This window comes from Notothenia rossii, assembly GCF_949606895.1.
Source record: "Notothenia rossii genome assembly, chromosome: 6".
Classification (NCBI taxonomy): Eukaryota; Metazoa; Chordata; class Actinopteri; order Perciformes; family Nototheniidae; genus Notothenia; species Notothenia rossii.
The window spans coordinates 48,213,133-48,232,151 of record NC_136909.1 but is presented as its reverse complement, the minus strand read 5'-3'; the positions used below and the strand labels follow the sequence as shown (position 1 = coordinate 48,232,151).

The 19,019-nt window shown below is 39.8% G+C and overlaps 2 protein-coding genes across 7 annotated transcripts; one reads left to right on the top strand and one right to left on the bottom strand.

Annotated features, from left to right (window-relative positions):
- Nucleotides 1–3,009: 3,009 nt before the first annotated feature.
- LOC307044870 (LIM domain transcription factor LMO4-B) lies at nt 3,010–7,966 on the bottom strand. The gene is made up of 5 exons (XM_079690295.1): nt 7,638–7,966; nt 6,366–6,601; nt 6,177–6,273; nt 5,696–5,854; nt 3,010–3,713 (listed from the first exon to the last, which is right to left on the bottom strand). Exons 2-5 carry the CDS (start codon nt 6,578–6,580, stop codon nt 3,705–3,707), a joined length of 480 nt encoding a protein of 159 aa, XP_079546421.1. The 5' UTR covers nt 6,581–6,601; nt 7,638–7,966; the 3' UTR covers nt 3,010–3,704.
- Nucleotides 7,967–10,156: 2,190 nt separating this feature from the next.
- LOC307044860 (uncharacterized protein) lies at nt 10,157–18,660 on the top strand. 6 transcript variants are annotated; one of them, XM_079690280.1, is made up of 11 exons: nt 10,171–10,372; nt 10,737–10,801; nt 11,458–11,560; nt 11,871–12,017; nt 13,596–13,783; nt 13,876–14,015; nt 14,121–14,214; nt 14,449–14,781; nt 14,965–15,133; nt 15,573–15,697; nt 15,846–18,653. In XM_079690280.1, the coding sequence occupies exons 3-8, from the start codon at nt 11,476–11,478 to the stop codon at nt 14,602–14,604; spliced, it is 810 nt and encodes a 269-aa protein (XP_079546406.1). In that variant the 5' UTR covers nt 10,171–10,372; nt 10,737–10,801; nt 11,458–11,475; the 3' UTR covers nt 14,605–14,781; nt 14,965–15,133; nt 15,573–15,697; nt 15,846–18,653. The 6 variants fall into 6 exon arrangements, 5 of the variants coding, with proteins under 5 accessions (XP_079546406.1, XP_079546405.1, XP_079546404.1 ...); XM_079690279.1 differs by having other exon boundaries at nt 10,734–10,801; XR_013809705.1 differs by having other exon boundaries at nt 10,157–10,574; nt 10,734–10,801; nt 11,871–13,783; nt 13,879–14,015; nt 15,846–18,660.
- The last annotated feature ends 359 nt before the right edge of the window (nt 18,661–19,019 follow it).

Here is a 19,019-nt window from a genome sequence, read left to right as displayed (position 1 = left end):
CAAACAAGAAGCAGCAAAGAGAGACAAACTTATAGAGGCCTTGCACGTCGAATGCAAAGCAAGGAATTCCTGTGTGACCTCGGACTCATGTTTGATGCACTGTCTGAACTTCCAAACCTGTCTCAGCAACTCCAGGCCCATTCTGTCACACTCTTGAGAGCAGACCATCTTCTAAAGCGCACCATCAGAGTGCTGGCATCATTCAAAGATACCCAAGGAGAGAAATTAGAGGAGCTGGTTCACTGCAGTCTCACTGACTGCACAAGCGTTGGGACATTTAGGATCTGTTCCCTTGGAGTCAAATGCAAAGCTCACACCAATCAACGCAAAACAATTCCTACAAAGTCTGATCAACAACTTGGAGAAGCGTCTCTCATTTGATGGTGAAATGCTTCATGATTTCAGTGTTCTGGATACAGGCAACTGGCCATCAACCCCTGGCATACGGCATGGTGAGGCACAAGTGAAACGACTCTGTAGGCGGTTCAATCTTGGTGAAGAGCAAGAAGTTAATGGTATGAGAGATTTCCTTGAGCACCCAGACAGTGAGCCTGAAAGCTTAAAGCCACTCATACAATGCATGAAGACCATCTCTTGCAGCACTGCTGAGTGTGAAAGGGGCTTCAGTCTCATGAACAATATATGCACAGACAAGAGATCGACAATGTTGTTGTCAAATGTAAGTAATTTGATGATGATCAGCATCAATGGGCCCCCTGTAACACTTTTTGAGCCAAGGAAGTACGTCACAACATGGCTGAGAAGCCATCGCTCTGCCATGCAAGCAAGGAGGCAATGCACACCTCAGATGCCTGAGTACAAACATATCTGGAAAGCTCTGTAGACTACCAGACTATGTCTAGAAGTGTTCCATCCTTTTTTCAGGGCTTGTGGACTAACACAGTGAACCCAGTATGGACATGTTGAGTGCGTTTTCAACCCTCATTTATTGAGGTGAAGCATATTTGTTAATTTGTTTCTTGTTTGAAGCTAATTTGTCTTGTAGCACTTCAAGGATGTTTGCTTGTTCATTTAAGCTGATAAAGTACATAGTTTGACAATGATTTATGGAAGACAATAGGGCTGAACAAGTTTGAATAAATATCTAATGCATTGACAAATATGTTGAAAATGATTATTGTGTGATATTTGTGCAGATCTATGCGAAACAAATATGTTTTTTTAAGTGTAGAATATGATGTGTGGGTCAGGACATCTGTAGCATGACCATATTTATTGTATATTACTTGAAAATTTCAGTAGGCCATATTGAGATTTTGATGAATATTTCGATGAATTGTTCAACCCTATAAGATAAGTGGGCTTTTTCCATCATTGTTCATTCTTTTATTTTTTTATTGTTAATGTCACTGGCAGTTAAAAGTCACATAACATGTTTTAATACATTGACTTGTTGATAACACATAACCAGTCTCAATGCATTAGTGAGTGTGATGGTGTTCATGAGGTGTTGCTTCGAGACAGGTTTCGTTCCGCGATGCGTTGCTCTAGGATGGATGAATACAATTATTACAGTATACCCACTATAAAAAAGTAGAATACACCACTGCCCACAAGCTTTTTGAACATTAATGCATTGAGACATGTCACAGTAAAAAACAAATATCAACCTGAATATGTAATCTTAAAGCTCAATCATTCTATTTTGGATTCTTTTTACCCCAGATATTGACCACATTCTGCTGTTCAAACTTCAGTTTGACACAAAGCAGTCCCGTTCCAAACACTCTGGGAGTCGTTCCAAGAAGCAGTGGATCAGGATGAGAAGGGAACTGGGCTAAAGAAGGGCAACCATATTGGATCTATATCACAGGAGTGTCTGGGCATGAAGGAGGCTTGTCCTCTTCATCCTGAGCATGTGAAAAATATCCTGGCATCATCTTGTGTCTTCACACCGTATGAGGTGGAGAAGCCTGGGCAATTACCCTCATCTGCATGTGTTAATATGATTAATTAGTAGGAACAAACACTTTCCTATGACACAGGCTACATGGTGAGGTAAACACCTGCAGTAGCTCTGATAAAAAGACAACGCCTCATGGCAAAGAGGCTTTTCATGAGACCTGCTAATTGGCATCTGAAAACGTTCCGGCTAATTAAGAAAAGGCAGATGAGGCTTGATTAGTTTGAATGCAAAGTGTAACTTGTGCTGCAGTGGGATTCGGGAATGTGCCGAGGTTTTATTTATTCACCATCACGATAGAAAGATAATTGTAATTGTGATCATTTGCATACGTTAATGAATTTGCGTGACGCCTCTTGATCAGACGTGGAATAAATAATTGATGCAGTATCAGCACCCACCATGACAAGTGGGACGTTTGAAATAGCTAAGCGCATTAAGGTGTGAGTTTGATGCCTGCCATGCTCCGGGGAAAGGTGTGAAAGAAGAGCAGATCATATCTTCAGCTTCCCACCGCCGCTACCACAATAAGATTAACTCCCAATCTCCGAAAGGTATGCTGAGACTAAAGTTTTTACATCGCATTAAAAAGCCACAAGGAGTGAGAGTGAATTTGATGAATCTCCTGAAAATCAGGAGCCATGCAGAGAATGGTGGAGAACAAAGCCTCGATGGGAAACAACCAGCCTGTGTTGGAGCTTTAATTAGAACATGGTAAACAATAAATACATCAGATTCTTTCAAATGCCCTGAATGTAGAGGGGCCACTCCCCTTTAATTAGCCTGCTTTCAGATTAGTTCTTATTAGAGGCAGCCAGCCACCGAGCCAGTCAGCCGCGGGATGTGCCTCGAGTTCAGCCTCTGAGGAGCTCCAGCAGCAGATACAGGGCTCATGTTTTGCTTCTGTAAATGGTCAGAGCTCAAACCCCCAAATTCCATTCCTCAGGGTAATCAGGCATGTTTTCACCATACAGGGCTAAATAGAGTGAGAGAGACAGTCACTTCCAGCGTGTTACGTACCATGCAATACAATGTCTCTGTAATGCCGCTCGGGCTTCAAAATGACCTCAGCTTGCTTTGTGACATGTTGCAGAAAAACCGCTTTAATAGGATTTTCATTTAAAACGGCACAATTGTTTTTCACTCATTGAACAGACATCTGATAAAGAAATAAAACTCTACGGAAGAAAAAAAAAACATCACTGGTTCATTCAGTTTGTTCATCATACAGAAACATTAGGTTTTAGATTTCTTTTTAAAGTTTGAATCTTACCTCTGAAATAGTTTAAAATCTTATTACAAGGTTTTTTACGACTGAACATTTTTACCTAACACCCATACATATTATATTCAATCCGCGGAGTGTGAGATCTCAGATTAATTTATACAAGAGAGACATCAAGTTCATTAAAAACACTGACGCTCAGGGGAAATATTTGCCACATGGCATAAGCAAAGCTTTGACAGTCATTTTACAGCAGTCCATCGAATGTTCATTCAAGCGTCTCTTATTCCTTCTTTTCCAGTTGGCGCAGGCTTTCATCCTTATCGTTTTCCTTTGGCTTTCTTTCAGTCCCAAAGAAGCATTTTGCCAGTGCAAATCACACACAAAGTCTTTGCATGATGCACAGACAACATTGAACCCGACATAAATGTGATGTGGCGTATAGTTTCCGATGCGGTGACGGACCGGGATCTTGTAAGCAACGGTGTCCTCCCTCCTGGGGAAGAGGGGCGGGGCAGTGAGGAGAAATCACAACAACATCGAGAAGCAGGCACCTCAGCATACCTGAAGAGAAGGCAGGGGAGAGGGAAAAGAGTCAGGATACAACAAGTGGTTCAAGTAAAACAAAATCTGCAGATTGGTCTTTGTCAAGTAAAAATACATGGGAGTTTCCCCTATGTTATTAAGAAGAAGATGAATAAGATGTGCATTATATAGGGATGTAACGATATACCGAATATCGCGGTATCGCGGTAAATAAACTTCCCAATACCGTCGTGAGACTGACAAAATCTACCGCGATTTTCCCCAAAAATTATTTTAAAAAAAACTTTTTTTTTTAAAACACTTTTTTTTTTAAAACACTTTTTTTTTTTTTAAACCTTTATTTAACCAGGTGGAACCATTGAGATCATCGATCTCTTTTTCAAGAGAGACCTCTCTAACATGGCAGCAAGTAGGTTACAACATGAAAATAAAACAACAGATAACACAAAAGGACATCGTATTTACAGGGCTACATTTACACACCTAGAGACATTGACAAGTATCAACCATATATTTATATCTCGCCCTGTCAATAAGCCTGGCGTTAGACTTTTTCGCTGTCCGTCATTTCGACAGACAGGATCGTAAAATATCCGTCATAATCCCTTATTACCCGTCGGGTCTGAAAAGTTCACGATAGAGCATGCTCGTGAACTGTCAACGGGGGGGGGGCGGTGTTATGCCGTGTGTGCATGCAACTCGCGGGACGCGCACAGCGTAAAGCAAGACCTCCCAGACATGTATTGATCTGTACGGAAAAGTACGGTTTGGAAACTATATCATTTCCTTTTGGAGGGCATGCATAACACGGCATAATACCAGAGCCTGGCTGCGGGGAAACGTTGGCGCTGTTCCGAGTTTGTTCTAATCTGTCAAAATGACAGACTGCGTTCAGATTTTTCCGTCATTGTTAAATAAAATATTCGGTTAACGCGACCACTGGTGTCACAGCAACATCAGTACCAAGCGACAGAGTTTTTTTCCAGAGCAGGGGATATTGTAAATGCCCAAACATCCCAGTTTATAAATACCTGGAAATGTGGACATTCTCATATTCCTAAAAACCTGTCTGATGATGCTGAGTGAGTGACTAGTGAGTTTGAGTTGAGTTACTTGAAAAAATAAAGTGAAACTTGATTTATTTTATTGCAGGGTTTGATTATTAAATGTCCTTGTTTATTTGTGAGATGCAGTGGCATAAAGAAAATGCTTACTTTGTTTGGTAGTACTAGTAGGTAAAAAACACTGGTTTTCTTGTTCCAGTCTGTTGCTGTCACTTTGTTTTTGACACTTTAAAATACTGCTATCCTACAAAAATGCTGTAAAAATCAGATTTATTATTTAATAAAAAAACATTTTCCGAGTAAAAAAATGTTTTATTGAAAAAAAAAAATTATGATTTTTTTTTCCTTCCCTTTATTATTCAATATCGCGATAAATACCGTACCGTGGACTTGTTATCGCGATATTATCGTACCGTGAGTTTTTGGTATCGTTACATCCCTAGCATTATACGCCTATCAAAGGATTTTAAGTTTTCTTGCTCCTGTTAGTGTATAGAGGTAACGATTTCAGCAAATTAAATAAAATAGTGTTAAATACCTATTTGATTAACTTATTCATCCAAAAACAATATGACATACAATGCGAGTCATATTGTTGCAATTGTAAGGTGTAATGTGAGTGTGCTCACAATGCAGCAGAACACAGTGCTCTTAAGTGTTATGTTATTAAGTTGGACTAAGAACTAATGCATTAACATATAGGTATCATAACGGTATAGCAGCTCGTTAAGGTGGAAATAATTGTAAAATTACAATAAATTGTTTCAGAGTAATATCTCTGATGTAGTATTTTTATTTCTGTATGTACTGCATCATTTTGCTGTGGTAGCCTTTTACCCCAGGAGAAGCCAGACATGTTCTATGATCCACACTCCACCATGTGATGTTCATGTGGGGGGGGTGCTGTGGGGTACAGATGGCTCTGCAGTGGCTCACCTTCTGGTCTGTCAGCACAGAGCTGCTCTGGAGGGGGAGCAGGTGGCTGTTGAGCAACAAGACGCCAGGTCTGTCGTGTTCACAGAAGATTGTACCGTTGATGTAATGGAAGTGATTACCAGGCATTAGTCTGGTCCTACAGGTGGCACAGCTGAAACACTACAGGAGCACACAGAGGGTCAGAGACGGATCAAATCCACTAAAGCACATTGAACAATTAAACATGGTCATCAAAACTCTGTAAACTTGATGGGTTGATATGAATCTAAATATGAAAGATTCAAAGAGTCTAATCTGCACCATTAGAGATGATCTCTCATCAAAGTTTAAAAGTGACTACATGAGGTAGGAGCAGGTGCTCACCCTTCCTCCTCCCTGTCTCACTGTCACTCCTTACAAATCCCAGATGTGTCTGTCAAACCAGCAGCGGTTTAAGTGTGACACACTTAAACTGGTGATGTAGGACCAGCTGCAGACTTACCTTCAGGTGGTAAGCGTTTCCCTGTGCCCTCATCACCATCTCGTTGGCGGGGATCGACTGTCCGCAGGCGCTGCACGCCCTGCTGTGCCCAAACAGTCTGAAACACACACACACAGATTACTCAGTCTGCACAGCTTTAAACATTTAAAATAATTGGCCCCCTCCTCTGCCACCTCTTCCTCCTCTCACCTGATGTAGTCACTCCGACACAGAATCATGCCCCCTTTGCTGTAGCAGGAGGTGCCGATGTCTCCCAGCTGGGCCTGGCAGCAGGAGCACTTGAGGCAGCGAGTGTGCCAATAGCGCTCCATGGAGAAGAGCAGGAAGCGGTCGGCGATCTTTCCCCCGCACCCTGCACACGACCTGGGGGCCGACGGCACGCCTGACGCTTGGCTGTTCACCATGATGATGGGGGCCCTCCAAGGCTACACACACACAAGACAGTTTAGGAAACTGAGACATAAATACACAAATGCTGATTTCTTGTGACTTGTGAAATAAAAGTCTATCCGTTTAACCATATTTATTTTTGTTTCCATTATTAGATATTTACTTTGCAATAGCAGGAACTGAGAGCTGGAATAGGCACAGTTCTCCATAAATAACAAAAATAAATAAATACATTATAATCGTATAAATTATATCTCTCTAATGTCAAAATAACACAAGTAATATTATTCCTGATGAGAATAAGCCCCGTGTTTACTTCAATATGTCCAAGGTGTATTGTGATGTAAGGGGGAAGGGAACCAAATGGGACTTTTGTAAGAGTGCCAGTAATGAGTAATTGATTACTAAAAGGATTTAAAAAAGTACTTGACTCTATTTACTAGTACTTACTTTATTTAACGGTTTGCACAGGAGATGCTATCTTGCTGTCAGTGGTGCAATATAACATAGTACATTAACTCAAGTACTGTACTTAAGTACACTTTTAAAAAACTTTACTTTACTTGTATGTTATTCTACATATTCTCCACCACATTTTGGAGGCAAATATTGTACTTTTTACTCCACTTTAGGTATTTAACACTCATAGTTACTTTTTTACTTATAAAAACACATGATGTATGATGAGATGCAGTACTATATTGCTGCTAACATACCTAGTATTTTTAAAAGTTAACCATAGGTAAATTGGCCCAAAATTGAACAAATACAACGTCCTCCTTCGTGCATTTGTTGTTATCAAAAATGGGTAATATAATATTCTAGAATAATATAGTATTGTAAAAATAACCATAATGCATTCTGAAAACTTTTACTTTTGATACTTGAAGTACATTTAGCTGATAATACTTCTGTACTTCAGGAATATTTTTAAGATCTGGACTTTTAATTTATATGAAGTATGTAAAGACCATAGTATTTGTACTTTTACTTAGGTAGATAATGAATACTTCGCCGACCACTGCTCAGAGTGAAAAGAATCAGAGAGGAGGGAAACAGGAGATATCTTACCTGAGACAAAACGTTCCTCCGGAGCTACTCTGGGAAACTGAAGGACTGTTCAGAAGAAAGTCGGCACGCGGACAGCTGGAATACTCAGACCTGATGTGTTCTGCTCTCCATAACTTTGCAGAAAAAGGCGAAGCGACACGACACAAAGCCCGGGAACAGAGGCGGGGATAGTTGAGCTAACTCTCAGTGAGTGTAACTGTGAGTAGACATGACGCAGCTTCTCTTCCTGTCCTCTATCCTTCTGTCCTGCTTTCCATCTATCAACTCCCCTTCATCTGTCTCCAACGCTCCTGACAGCGACACTATTCATCAAATTGCGCAAGGGGCTATTTAAATTACCTAGAGGGAACGTAACCCACGTGAAGGGCGCAGCAGCCAATAGCAGAGCAGGGGGCATATCCGCAGTCACAATGATTTATGAGTTTATAGTGGCTTATTAATATGCACACTCACTCCCTTTAGGATGTCTCTGAGTGTTTTGGCGGTATTGACATGGAAATCAGCTAAACACATACATTATCATGTAGTTTTTGGTAAGTTTGATAGTGAGATGTTGTGGTGATATAGTGGTAGTATTCAATTATTCAATATTTTCAGTTATATTGTGTATTATTTAGATACTCTAGTTATATTTATCCACCTACCTACCTACCTACCTACCTACCTACCTACCTACCTACCTACCTACCTACCTACCTACCTACCTACCTACCTACCTATCTATATCTACCCACCTACCTACCTATCTATCTATCGATCCATCTATCTATCTATCTAGTATCTACCTACCTATCTATCTATCTTAACATCTACTTTTCTATGGAAGGAAATGTGTTTAGAAAGACTTTGGAAACTGTCCGATATTGCTTCATTATTAACAAATACACATTCTATTGCAAATACATGTTTGAAATGTCTTACTCCAATGTATTACTTTGGCCTTAAGAAAGTGTGCATACAATTTATGATTCGAAGAAGTAGGCCTACTATAAACAAATACAAAACATTAGACATTTTCAGTAAATGATTTGCTAAGAAATGTTATAATGTAACAGTAGAATTTAAAAGGCAAGATTTTTCGATTATCCAACACACCAAACTTTCTTCGTATAGGGCTTATGGAAATGGTGCTGGTCAATTTAAAATCCTTTCATCCATCCATAATTATCATACTTTCATTGACAAAGTACAAAGTATTAAATAGGATGTCGACATGTTAGATTTGTATTTTTTGTCAAATCCCCTACCCCCTACCCCGTCCCAGGAAGCTCCTAAAGCTAGCTGATATTGACAGGGGCTGTAGTCGAATAGTCCATTTAGCTAGGAACCTTCCTAACGGAGTGAAATGACCCGGAAGTCCCTCAGTGGCAGCCATGATAAGTGCCGTTCCAATTCTCTACATGATAGGAAAGGAGGGCCCATTCCCAAACCGCCCCCTACACCCTACCCCTACACCCTACCCCTCCGTTTGCGCGTTCACGTGGAGGGTCCGCCATAATAAGGGCTGTTCCAAAGCAACGAGTGTGGAGCGGTGTGGAGCGGGAGTGGGCTATCAAGCCCTCAAACAGCGAGTCTGCATTGATGCTGACTTGAGACCGGTTTCTACCTGACCCGTCTCAACGCTGTGTGTGTCCGTCAGGAAACAAGTTGTTAACAATTAGTTCCAGCAAACATCCACTGATAAACTGCGATGTTAACAACCTCATGATAACCTCATATGTTTTAACTTAGGATTGTACCTGTGTTTAGTCTAGAAAAAGGTAATTGTGTGCATTTTATTATAAAGTTGTGTATATTTACAGACTGTTGCAAAAACTAAGAAGCTTATTAACATCAGGTGTAAAACTACAAGAGCTTTACAAAAAAAGTAACACAATTAAAGATATTTGTCGTTTTATTTGAGATATTAATTTACATTTTTTGTCAAAGAGATGCTGATTTGAAACCGTTGTTACAGTTATACAGTTACGGCATTTCCTGTTTCTGCCAGAGGGAGGGGAGGCCGTCACAAAGCTTGCTTCTGTATTTACTCCCTCCACCTGACAGGAGGGAGCCTCGTTGAGCTGCGAGTGTGGCTACAGACGGAGTTCACTCCGTCACGGAGGGGTAGGGTCGAGGGAGTGGTTTGGGATTGGGCCGAGGTTTCAAACTTCCTTTAACCTTCTTTAGCTTAGGAACCACTGGACCTCCCTCACCGAAAGGAGAGGAGAAAATGCTGCCCAACAATGCCTTGCAGCCGCAGCATTTGCCGTCACACAACAGGGTTAGGGTTAGGGTTAGGTAATGTGTTCTAACCAGTTAAGCCCAATGCCCCCGGTAAAACGCAACATATTGCAAGAAACAGCGTCTGAGGGCTTCTTAACATTTAACAAACTATGAATGTGTCATACCCACTTAACGGGAAGCAGGCGCGCCAGATTAATTTTAGAAGTGTGGGGGGGGGGGGCAAAAAAGTGCGTGTGTATGGCCCAATCCCAAACCACGCTCTACACGCAAAATCGGTAGTGTTAATTTGAGTTAAAATATCTGGTGTTAACTATTAAGAGTTAACAAGTGTTGATTTGAGAGTTATTTTAACACTCAAAGTGCTGAAAAGGCTCTGTAGGTGGTGTTATTTCAAGGTGTCAATACCCAACACTCATTTGGAGTTAAATTCTACATCCGGTTTTTGCGCGCTCTTGGGCATGAAGAAGTCAGATCGTGTGGACTCCAGATCGATGAGGACGGTTGACAAGGTAAGAGAACCACCATACATATCAGTTTAAGGCTTCTATTATTTATATCCTTATTCAATAGTTTAGCCTAAACCATTTTTTAATAAGTGGGGTACGTTATTAATCTAAAGAATACTAAATGTGGCCAATGCAGGATTGCATACCAAACTGTGTTGAAGGCGGTGATTCATTAGCCTTAATAAAGCTCACCATCTTCCACAAGGTAATATTGTACTACAGTGAAAATAAATGTGTATTATATAAGTGCTTAACACTGCATTTAATGTTTTAAAAGAAATGCTAGCCAGTGTTTTATGCCCATCGAATGAAAAGGGGAGGGGGTGTCTCTTTACATTTACGTTATTTCTCTTTACGTTACAAGTAGCAGCAGACACTGACCAGACCTACAGCAGCATCTTCGTTCATCCTTCCTACAGGGCATTCTTAGAGGTAAGTAAGGCATTTAACATTTGACATTATTATAATACATGATGTTGTTAATTAATAATCAATTACAATGTTATAATAAACTAATTATGAACGTTTATAATCTCCCGCCAGTTCGATGCTAACATGCTAAGCTAACGGATTAGCTAGTTATAGTAATACTCACTCATTATAGAAGTAAGTTCAATTATTATAATGCATGAAATTATTATAATACATGATGTTGTTAATTAATAATCAATCACAATGTTATAATAAACTAATTATGAACGTTTATAATCTCCCGCCAGTTCGATGCTAACATGCTAAGCTAACGGATTAGCTAGTTATAGTAATACTCACTCATTATAGAAGTAAGTTCGATTATTATAATGCATGAAATTATTATAATACATGATGTTGTTAATTAATAATCAATCACAATGTTATAATAAACTAATTATGAACGTTTATTAAACATGATTAATGTTTGTCACAGACTTTTGTGGATTCTTTCTTTTGGGGGGGGGGGGGGGGGATTGTTCAATGTGGTTGCCAAAACATCATTTTATTTCAAGGACCACTGTGTTAAAGGATATTTCCACTATTTAACACCTTGAGTCCCATTTGTAGCTTCAAAATTGTTGTATATTGACATTGCATTTCTAAATGTATTCCAGGTGCAATTTTAGGACAACATGTTGCTGAAAGTGAAATACCGGAATGTGAAGAAGTACATCAGTTGGCACTCAGCCGTGACCTATGTGGACTTCATCAGTAAAGGCAAGAACTTTATGATTGATGCCAAAAGACATGGGCCATGATTCTATTGCTGTCAGTAGGCATTTTCTCTGTGTATCCCCCTTGCATGTCATTCCAAAGACATTGTTGCATATCTGTATGGTTTTATGAAAGAAAGTAACTGAACTTAAAAATGATCCTACATTGCCATCCTTGTATGCAATGGTACTGGTACCTTAATGAGACACCTTTGCCATTGACTGCAAAGTATAACAGTAATATTGTATACAAGGATGGCAATACACTATATTGGGTCAGATTTCAGTTAGTCATTGCTTCTCTTTTTTTACAGTCAAAGAAAAGTTTGGGCTTCCTGATGCCTCTGAGCTTGAGGTGTTCGATGATACGGACACAGCAGTTTACGAAGACATTATTGCAGAATTATTGGAGTCCAATCCGGGTCTTTGCTTGACAGTTCGTGAAAAAACTTCAGATGAAGGTATGAGTCTTGTGCTGTCAATGAAGAGTACTTAACATACGTATGTACATCATGCTTTTGCTCTTCGGTACAGCTGGCAATGGACTGACAGTGTGAAATTAAGCTAAATACAGTGCACAGCAAAAATGAGTACACCCCTGTTGAAAAGTAACGTTTTGAACAATATTTTAATAAACACACGTTATTCCCGAAACATGCATAGACTACGTTTAATACAACATCTATTAAGCTTACAACAGAAAAGTAAGGTCAATAATATAACTTAAATGACATTTGTCCATTTTTGTGAAATTATGCTGGTGCAAAAGTGAGCACACCCCTATGTTAAACTCCCACTCCCATTGACCTTTTACATTTTGAGTCTGCACCAGGCTAAAAGAGATGCGTGTGTGAGATTTGACTGAAATCCTATGGAGTGTATCATGATCTGCTTCAGTAGTCACAGTACATGTTGACAAGCATGTTTCTTTTGGTGAAATTCAGCTTCCTACTGTTGATGGCATCCATACAGCCCCAAACCATGTCACTCCCACTACTATGCTTGACTTTAACCATGGGGCACTTTTTTTGTACAAATCACTTTTTACCACCACACATGCTTGACACCATCTAAAGCAAATTTGTTTATCTTGGTGTCATCAGATCACAGGACATGGTTCCAGCAATCCATATCCTTATTTTGTTTATCTCTGATGAGACGATGATAAACAAATTTGCTTTAGGTGGTGTCAAGCATGTGTGGTGGTAAAAAGTGATTTGTACAAAAAAGTGCCCCATGCTTGAAGTCAAGCATTATAGTAGGAGTGACATGGTTTGGGGCTGTATGGATGCCATCAACAGTAGGGAGGCTGAATTTTACCAAAAGAAACATGCTTGTCAACATGTACTGTTACTACTGAAGCAGATCATGATACACTCCATAGGATTTCAGTCAAATCTCACACGCATCTCTTTTAGCCTGGTGCAGACCAAAATGTAAAAGTTCAATGTAAGGCAAGGATGAAACGCACAACGATGAGCTCCCTTTTAATGCCTTTTCATTTCATAATGTTTCGGGCCAACACAGCCCGTTCTCAGACACTCTATGGGAGTTTAACATAGGGGTGTAGTCACTTTTGCACCAGCATAATTTCACAAAAATGGACAAATATGTCATTTAAGTTATATTATTGACCTTACTATTCTGTTGTAAGCTTAACAGATGTTGTATTAAACTTACTCTATGCACGTTTTGGGAATAACTTGTGTGTTTATTAAAATATTGTTCAAAATGTTACTTTTCAACAGGGGTGTACTCATTTTTGCTGTGCACTGTATACAGTACTTCGTTGCATGGTAATCGATGCACACTATTGAGAATTGTTATAGATATGGTATGTAGGATTGTGGCCCGAGTCAGCATTGCATCTATGCTGCCCATTCCCAAATTAGAACTTTTCAGGAACATTAAAAACACTAATAATTACTTGTCTTGTACAAAATTGCATACTCTGCCTTTAAGAAATTGGAATGTTACCACAACAGCCCATGTCAAAATGGATACTATGACAATCATTAATCAAAGGGTGTGTTGTACAGTTTTCTTTCCTTTAGACCACTCAACACCTTCTACTTCAGATACTGCATGTTCACTCACGGACACCTTGTCCCTTTCGTCGAGTGACAGCGACCTAAGAGAAAAGGGCATTTCTACAGGCCGTAGTAGATTGAACATGGAAGGTAGCCCATCTGCGGTGAAGGCTCCCCTGTCAGACACCGCAAAAGAGGTAACATTTTAAGAGAACTGTCATGTGGTGCTTGACAATTTACATGCTCTGATGTTTAATGATGATAATTACTTTTGTGTATTTTGTGTAAGCAGATGGTCAAAAATGCCTTGCTTCGGAAATCTGGAGGAGAGGACATTCTTGAAGAGTACAAATCAGAAAACTCACTGAAGCACCGCACCAGGAGGCAGCTTGTCAACATACTGGCAAGTGACATGACTGAGAGACATGGGTAAGACCTAGCAATTGAACTTTGAGATTAGATTGGGTTTAGATTTGTGCAACAATGTTGTCCTGCCTGTCAGTACTAAGTACATTTCTTGTCTTGTCACTGTAGCCGGATTCCCACCCGTAAACAGAGGGAGAATTATGCGCTGGGAATCATTACACTTTTTCCTGCACTTAAGGATCCTTTCTCACCAAAAGGATATGTAAGTTTTGCATTGATTGTGAGGAGTCAGTAGGAAAGTTTTCATTGGAAGATGGCTAATCCAAATGATAAGATGGTTATTATTGCATTATATTTTATTCATAGCAACTGAAGAAAGCCACTTTATTGAAACTGGAGTATGCTATGAACCTGACTTTATTTAGGTGATTTTACTTATGTTTCCTTTTGCTGTGCCCGATGTAAGACTATTTTGATGTTCTTTCATTTTTTGCAGGAGCATTTTTTTGATGCAGAGAAAGGCACTGGATATTTGGCGTGGCGCCTGAAGACAATGAGCAGGAATACAGCGAAGAAGCCAGCTAAGGAGCCATCAGTGCCTAAAGACCAAGGGCCAAAACGGAGAAGAGAAGTGACAACACTGCCTGAGTAGCTTGATGGTGACGACTGCAGGGAAGCCATTTCGTTCCTTAGTCACACCCCTGAAGAAGCAAGTGTGCTGGAGAAAATGAAGATGACGTTTCAATATCGGCAGGACTTGGTGCAAGACCCAGAAAGTAGCGCGGATGTCTTCAAAACATTCCCACGTTTTCTGGATGTCAAAGGACTGGTGAGTAGAACATATCTTTCTTTATAATATGCAATATTTCATACTTCAGCCTTAGTGTCATTGATTGTGTCCTTTGTGTGTAGTTTTGAAATCTTTGTTCTAGCGATGGTTAAATCAGTTTTAATGCAGCATAAGTGGTACCAAACCCTGATTCAATATTGTTATTCTTTATGTGGTTAACAGGTGAATCAAGACTTCAACCTGCTGTTTGGTGCTGAAACAAGTTCCAAGTTGCTGAACAAGTGGGACACAACATTCAAGCTGAAGATCATCAAAGAGGCCACCCAGCTGACTCAATCAACTGATCTGTGTCGTCTGTTAAAAGCGGCTGAGAGGCAACCAGAGAGTAATGGTATGCTGGCATGCAGTGTTTTTACAGTATAAATAATACCTGTTCAACCCATTGATGCTGCGTAGAGCAACATTGACCCAGGTGCCTGAAGCTGCATGGACGCAGCATTCGGGCTCATGAGATTTGAGGTTGTTTTTTTTAAGTTTGGTATGTTAGAGCTGAATGAACACATTCTGATGCAAGATGAGGGTCTTAGCTTTTAAATGCTTATCATTTCATGTTTATTTCATGTCTTCGGAAGCTGAGGCTGAGGGCACCTTTTCCCAAAAAGGGTTATGTAGCAGGATTTTTGCAGGTGCTTTAGGCATAAATGGGTTAATGTTTTCTGTTCATATGTTAATCACTGTGTTCTCTGTCTCTCTGTCTGTCTGTCTCTCTCTCTGTCTGTCTGTCTCTCTCTCTCTTTCTGTCTCTGTCGGTCTCTCTCTCTCTCTCTCAGACTGGGACAGTAACATGGCCACTCTGCTGTTGCTTCTTCATCTTTTGCCTCCCACGGCTGGACGGAAGAAGAGGACCAAGATCAGCCCAACTGATGCAGCTGAGAGAATGGTGCTCTTCCACAAGGTAAATTCCTCGTAAAATGTACACAACGTACTAGTGTTTGCTTGGTTTGTGAGAGATGACCTAGTATGGAACATGATCTAACACCAACTGTCATGTCTGAACCAAGTAAGTCACTAGTGATGGTCTTTTTTTATCATCTGTTTTGCAGTCATGCAGCAGCATAGATGAACATCTAAAAGAAAGAGAAGGAAAACAGCCATTCATCCTTGCGGTTGGCCGTAGCCGTAACAAGATCGACACCTACTACGTCGCCGTTGACAAACAGCTCATTCCATGCCATGCTACCAGCTCACTGAGTGCGTTTGACGAACTTTTTAAATGTCACTACGTCTTCAACCTCTCGTATGATGAGTCCCTGGTCCATCTGTACACGTTTGTACAGACCACTGTATTCAACATCGATGTTACCTCCACGGAGGAGTCACCACGTGTCCGTAAGTTGCGTGCCAAGATCTTGAATGACAATGTTTAAATGTTTTATCTGTCAAGCCTTGCATACCACCAGTAAGGCCTTAATAAGCCACTTGCCCAAGCACCAAGTTCAAATTGTCTTGTTCTCAGGACGCCTGTCGGCGTCAGTTCAGTACATATGCAGGTTTGAAAAAGCATTTAAATACTATTCATGGTAATGATTTATGTCACAGTGATGATGCAGAAGAGGGTGGCCTCTTTGATGATGATCAGCGTGAACCTGATTGTGTTGCCTCTCAAAATCCTATTGAAGGAAATGATGTCTTGCAAGGTGCCGGGTGTTCTGAAAGCAATGGGTCTGGTCAGGGTAGCAGTGACAATACGAAACACATTTGTGCTGCAATTATTTCTAGACTAACTGGTAGTGGTGTGGCAAATAGTGTAGTATCATCAGTTGTTAGTCATTTAGAAGATTTTGCAGAAGGACTTAATTCTGAGTTTAAGCATAAAGTATTGTCTGCTATATCGGTTGATAATCCTGAAAGAAATACGTTGGAAAAATGTCTTGAAACCTTTGAAAACCCTGTTGAGAACTTTAATACTGAAACTAAAAGAAAGAAGTATTTAAGTGAAAAATGGGGAATTGTGGACCCTGTGAAAAAACTGTTGGGATTCCGCTATGATTCAAGACTCAATAAAGGTACGGGTACTTTTGATCAAGTACCAGTAAAAGACACTTTTGTTTATGTTCCAATTTTGGAAACAATCAAATTTATGTGTCGCAATACTCATATTTGTGGACTGCTTAGCACACCTTCTGTATCAACCGAAAACCGGTATGAAGACTTTTGCGATGGCAGTTACTTTAGATCACATCCATTGTTTTCAGAACACAAGACATCCTTGCAAATTCAGTTATATTACGATGATTTTGAGACAGCGAACGCGCTTGGATCAAAACATGGACTTCATAAAGTTGGAGCACTGTACTTCGTTCTGAGAAATCTGCCCCCAAAGTTAAATTCTGCACTAATGAATATCCATTTAGTTGCATTGTTTCATGCAGAAGATGTTAAAAAATACGGCTTTGATCCCATTTTACAGCCTCTGATTGATGACATAAAAGTGTTGGAGAGTCGTGGAATTAGTTTGCCATATTCATCTGTGAATGTCCACGGCACAATTTGTCAAATCACAGGGGACAATTTAGGAATGCATGGGATTCTGGGTTTTATTGAGTGTTTCAGTGGCCGTTATTTTTGTCGTTTATGTTTGATTGAAAAAAGTGATGCCCAGAATGTGTTCAGTGAGGATGACCCAAAGATAATCTTACGAGGTAAAGAAATCTTTGAAACTCATTGCAACGAGTTACAGTCAGATCCACAAAAGTTGCATGTGTGTGGTTTAAAGAGGAATTCAACTCTAAACAGCTTACAGTTTTTTCACGTTTGCCAGAATTTTTCTCTGGATATAATGCATGACATTCTGGAAGGGGTAGGTCAGTTTGAGATGAAGCTGCTGTTGGGGTACCTGTCTGAGAACTTTTTGTCAAAAGCTGATCTTCTGTCTCGAATCTATACTTTTGACTACGGGTACTTGGAGCGGAAAAATCGTCCAACAAGGGTCAACTTGGATAGTGCTAACAATACTATAGGATTGAACTCAATTCAGACTCTCTGTCTGATCAGAAATATTCCCTTGATTTTTGGTGACATTGTGCCGGAAGGTGATCAGAATTGGTCTTTGCTGTTGCTTCTACTACAAATCATTAACATAATTTTCTCTCCATCTGTAACAATGGGCATGACGGTGTATTTAAAACATTTAATAATGGAGCACCATGTCTTGTTTAGAAAGCTTTATCCAAATAGAAATATGATCCCTAAACACCATTATATGTTACATTATCCGAGTTGTATCAGAAAAATTTGACCCTTAATTCATATGTGGAGTATGAGGTTCGAAGCAAAGCACCGGGTGTTCAAAAACACCCTGAAAAATTTTAAGAACATCACAGTCTCACTTGCCAAAAAACACCAAATGTTGATAGCTTACAATTGGGAGACGTCCCCTTTAAACCACATAGAGTATGGTCCCCTGAAAGCATTTGATCCAGATAATGATCATGAACATTTACCCCAAGTTGTGCCATTAGTGCAAGATGGAGATGCCTTTTCAACTAACTGGGTAAAGATCAGTGGGACGGAGTATAGAGTTGGATTGGTTGTATCTATGGGCACTGACCACGAGATTCCTTTGTTTTACAGGATAAAAATTATACTTAAGGTTAATAATTGTGTCCATTTCATTGCCAATAAGCTTGACGTTGAATTCTTCAGTGAACATTTTCATGCATACAGTGTGTGTGAATCAGAGGAAAAATTTGTTATCAATGCAAACTTTCTGGAAAAGTATAGGCCATTTGACCTGCAGAGTAGTAATGGTACTGACGATGATCGTCTTTACATTGTACCATTGTTTTTGTAACCACTTTTTGTGGTGTCATTTGTAATTGTCATATGCTTGTAGCTGTGTTTGGTGCTTGGTGTAATAAAAATGATAAATGCATTATTTGCTTGTCTTTCTTCCCCCTGTTGTGTGTAAGATGACCCTATTAGCACTTCTAGAACAATTGTTGTATTGTAGTTGAGTATATTCAATGTATTTAAATGTAAGGTTGCACACAGTCCAGATAAACATTAAGTTTTAGAAAAAGCAGCATTTCTTTATTACAAAATAACACTAATTAGTGTTACATACTAACCCCTACAATGAGTAAAACTAACCCAATTCAACTCTCAAATGTGTTAAAACATAACACTATAGGTGGATTTTACACTTTCAGTGAAAAGTTGTAACACTAATCGGTGTGGAAAATACACTAGGATAGAGTCAAATGTAACACTGTGAG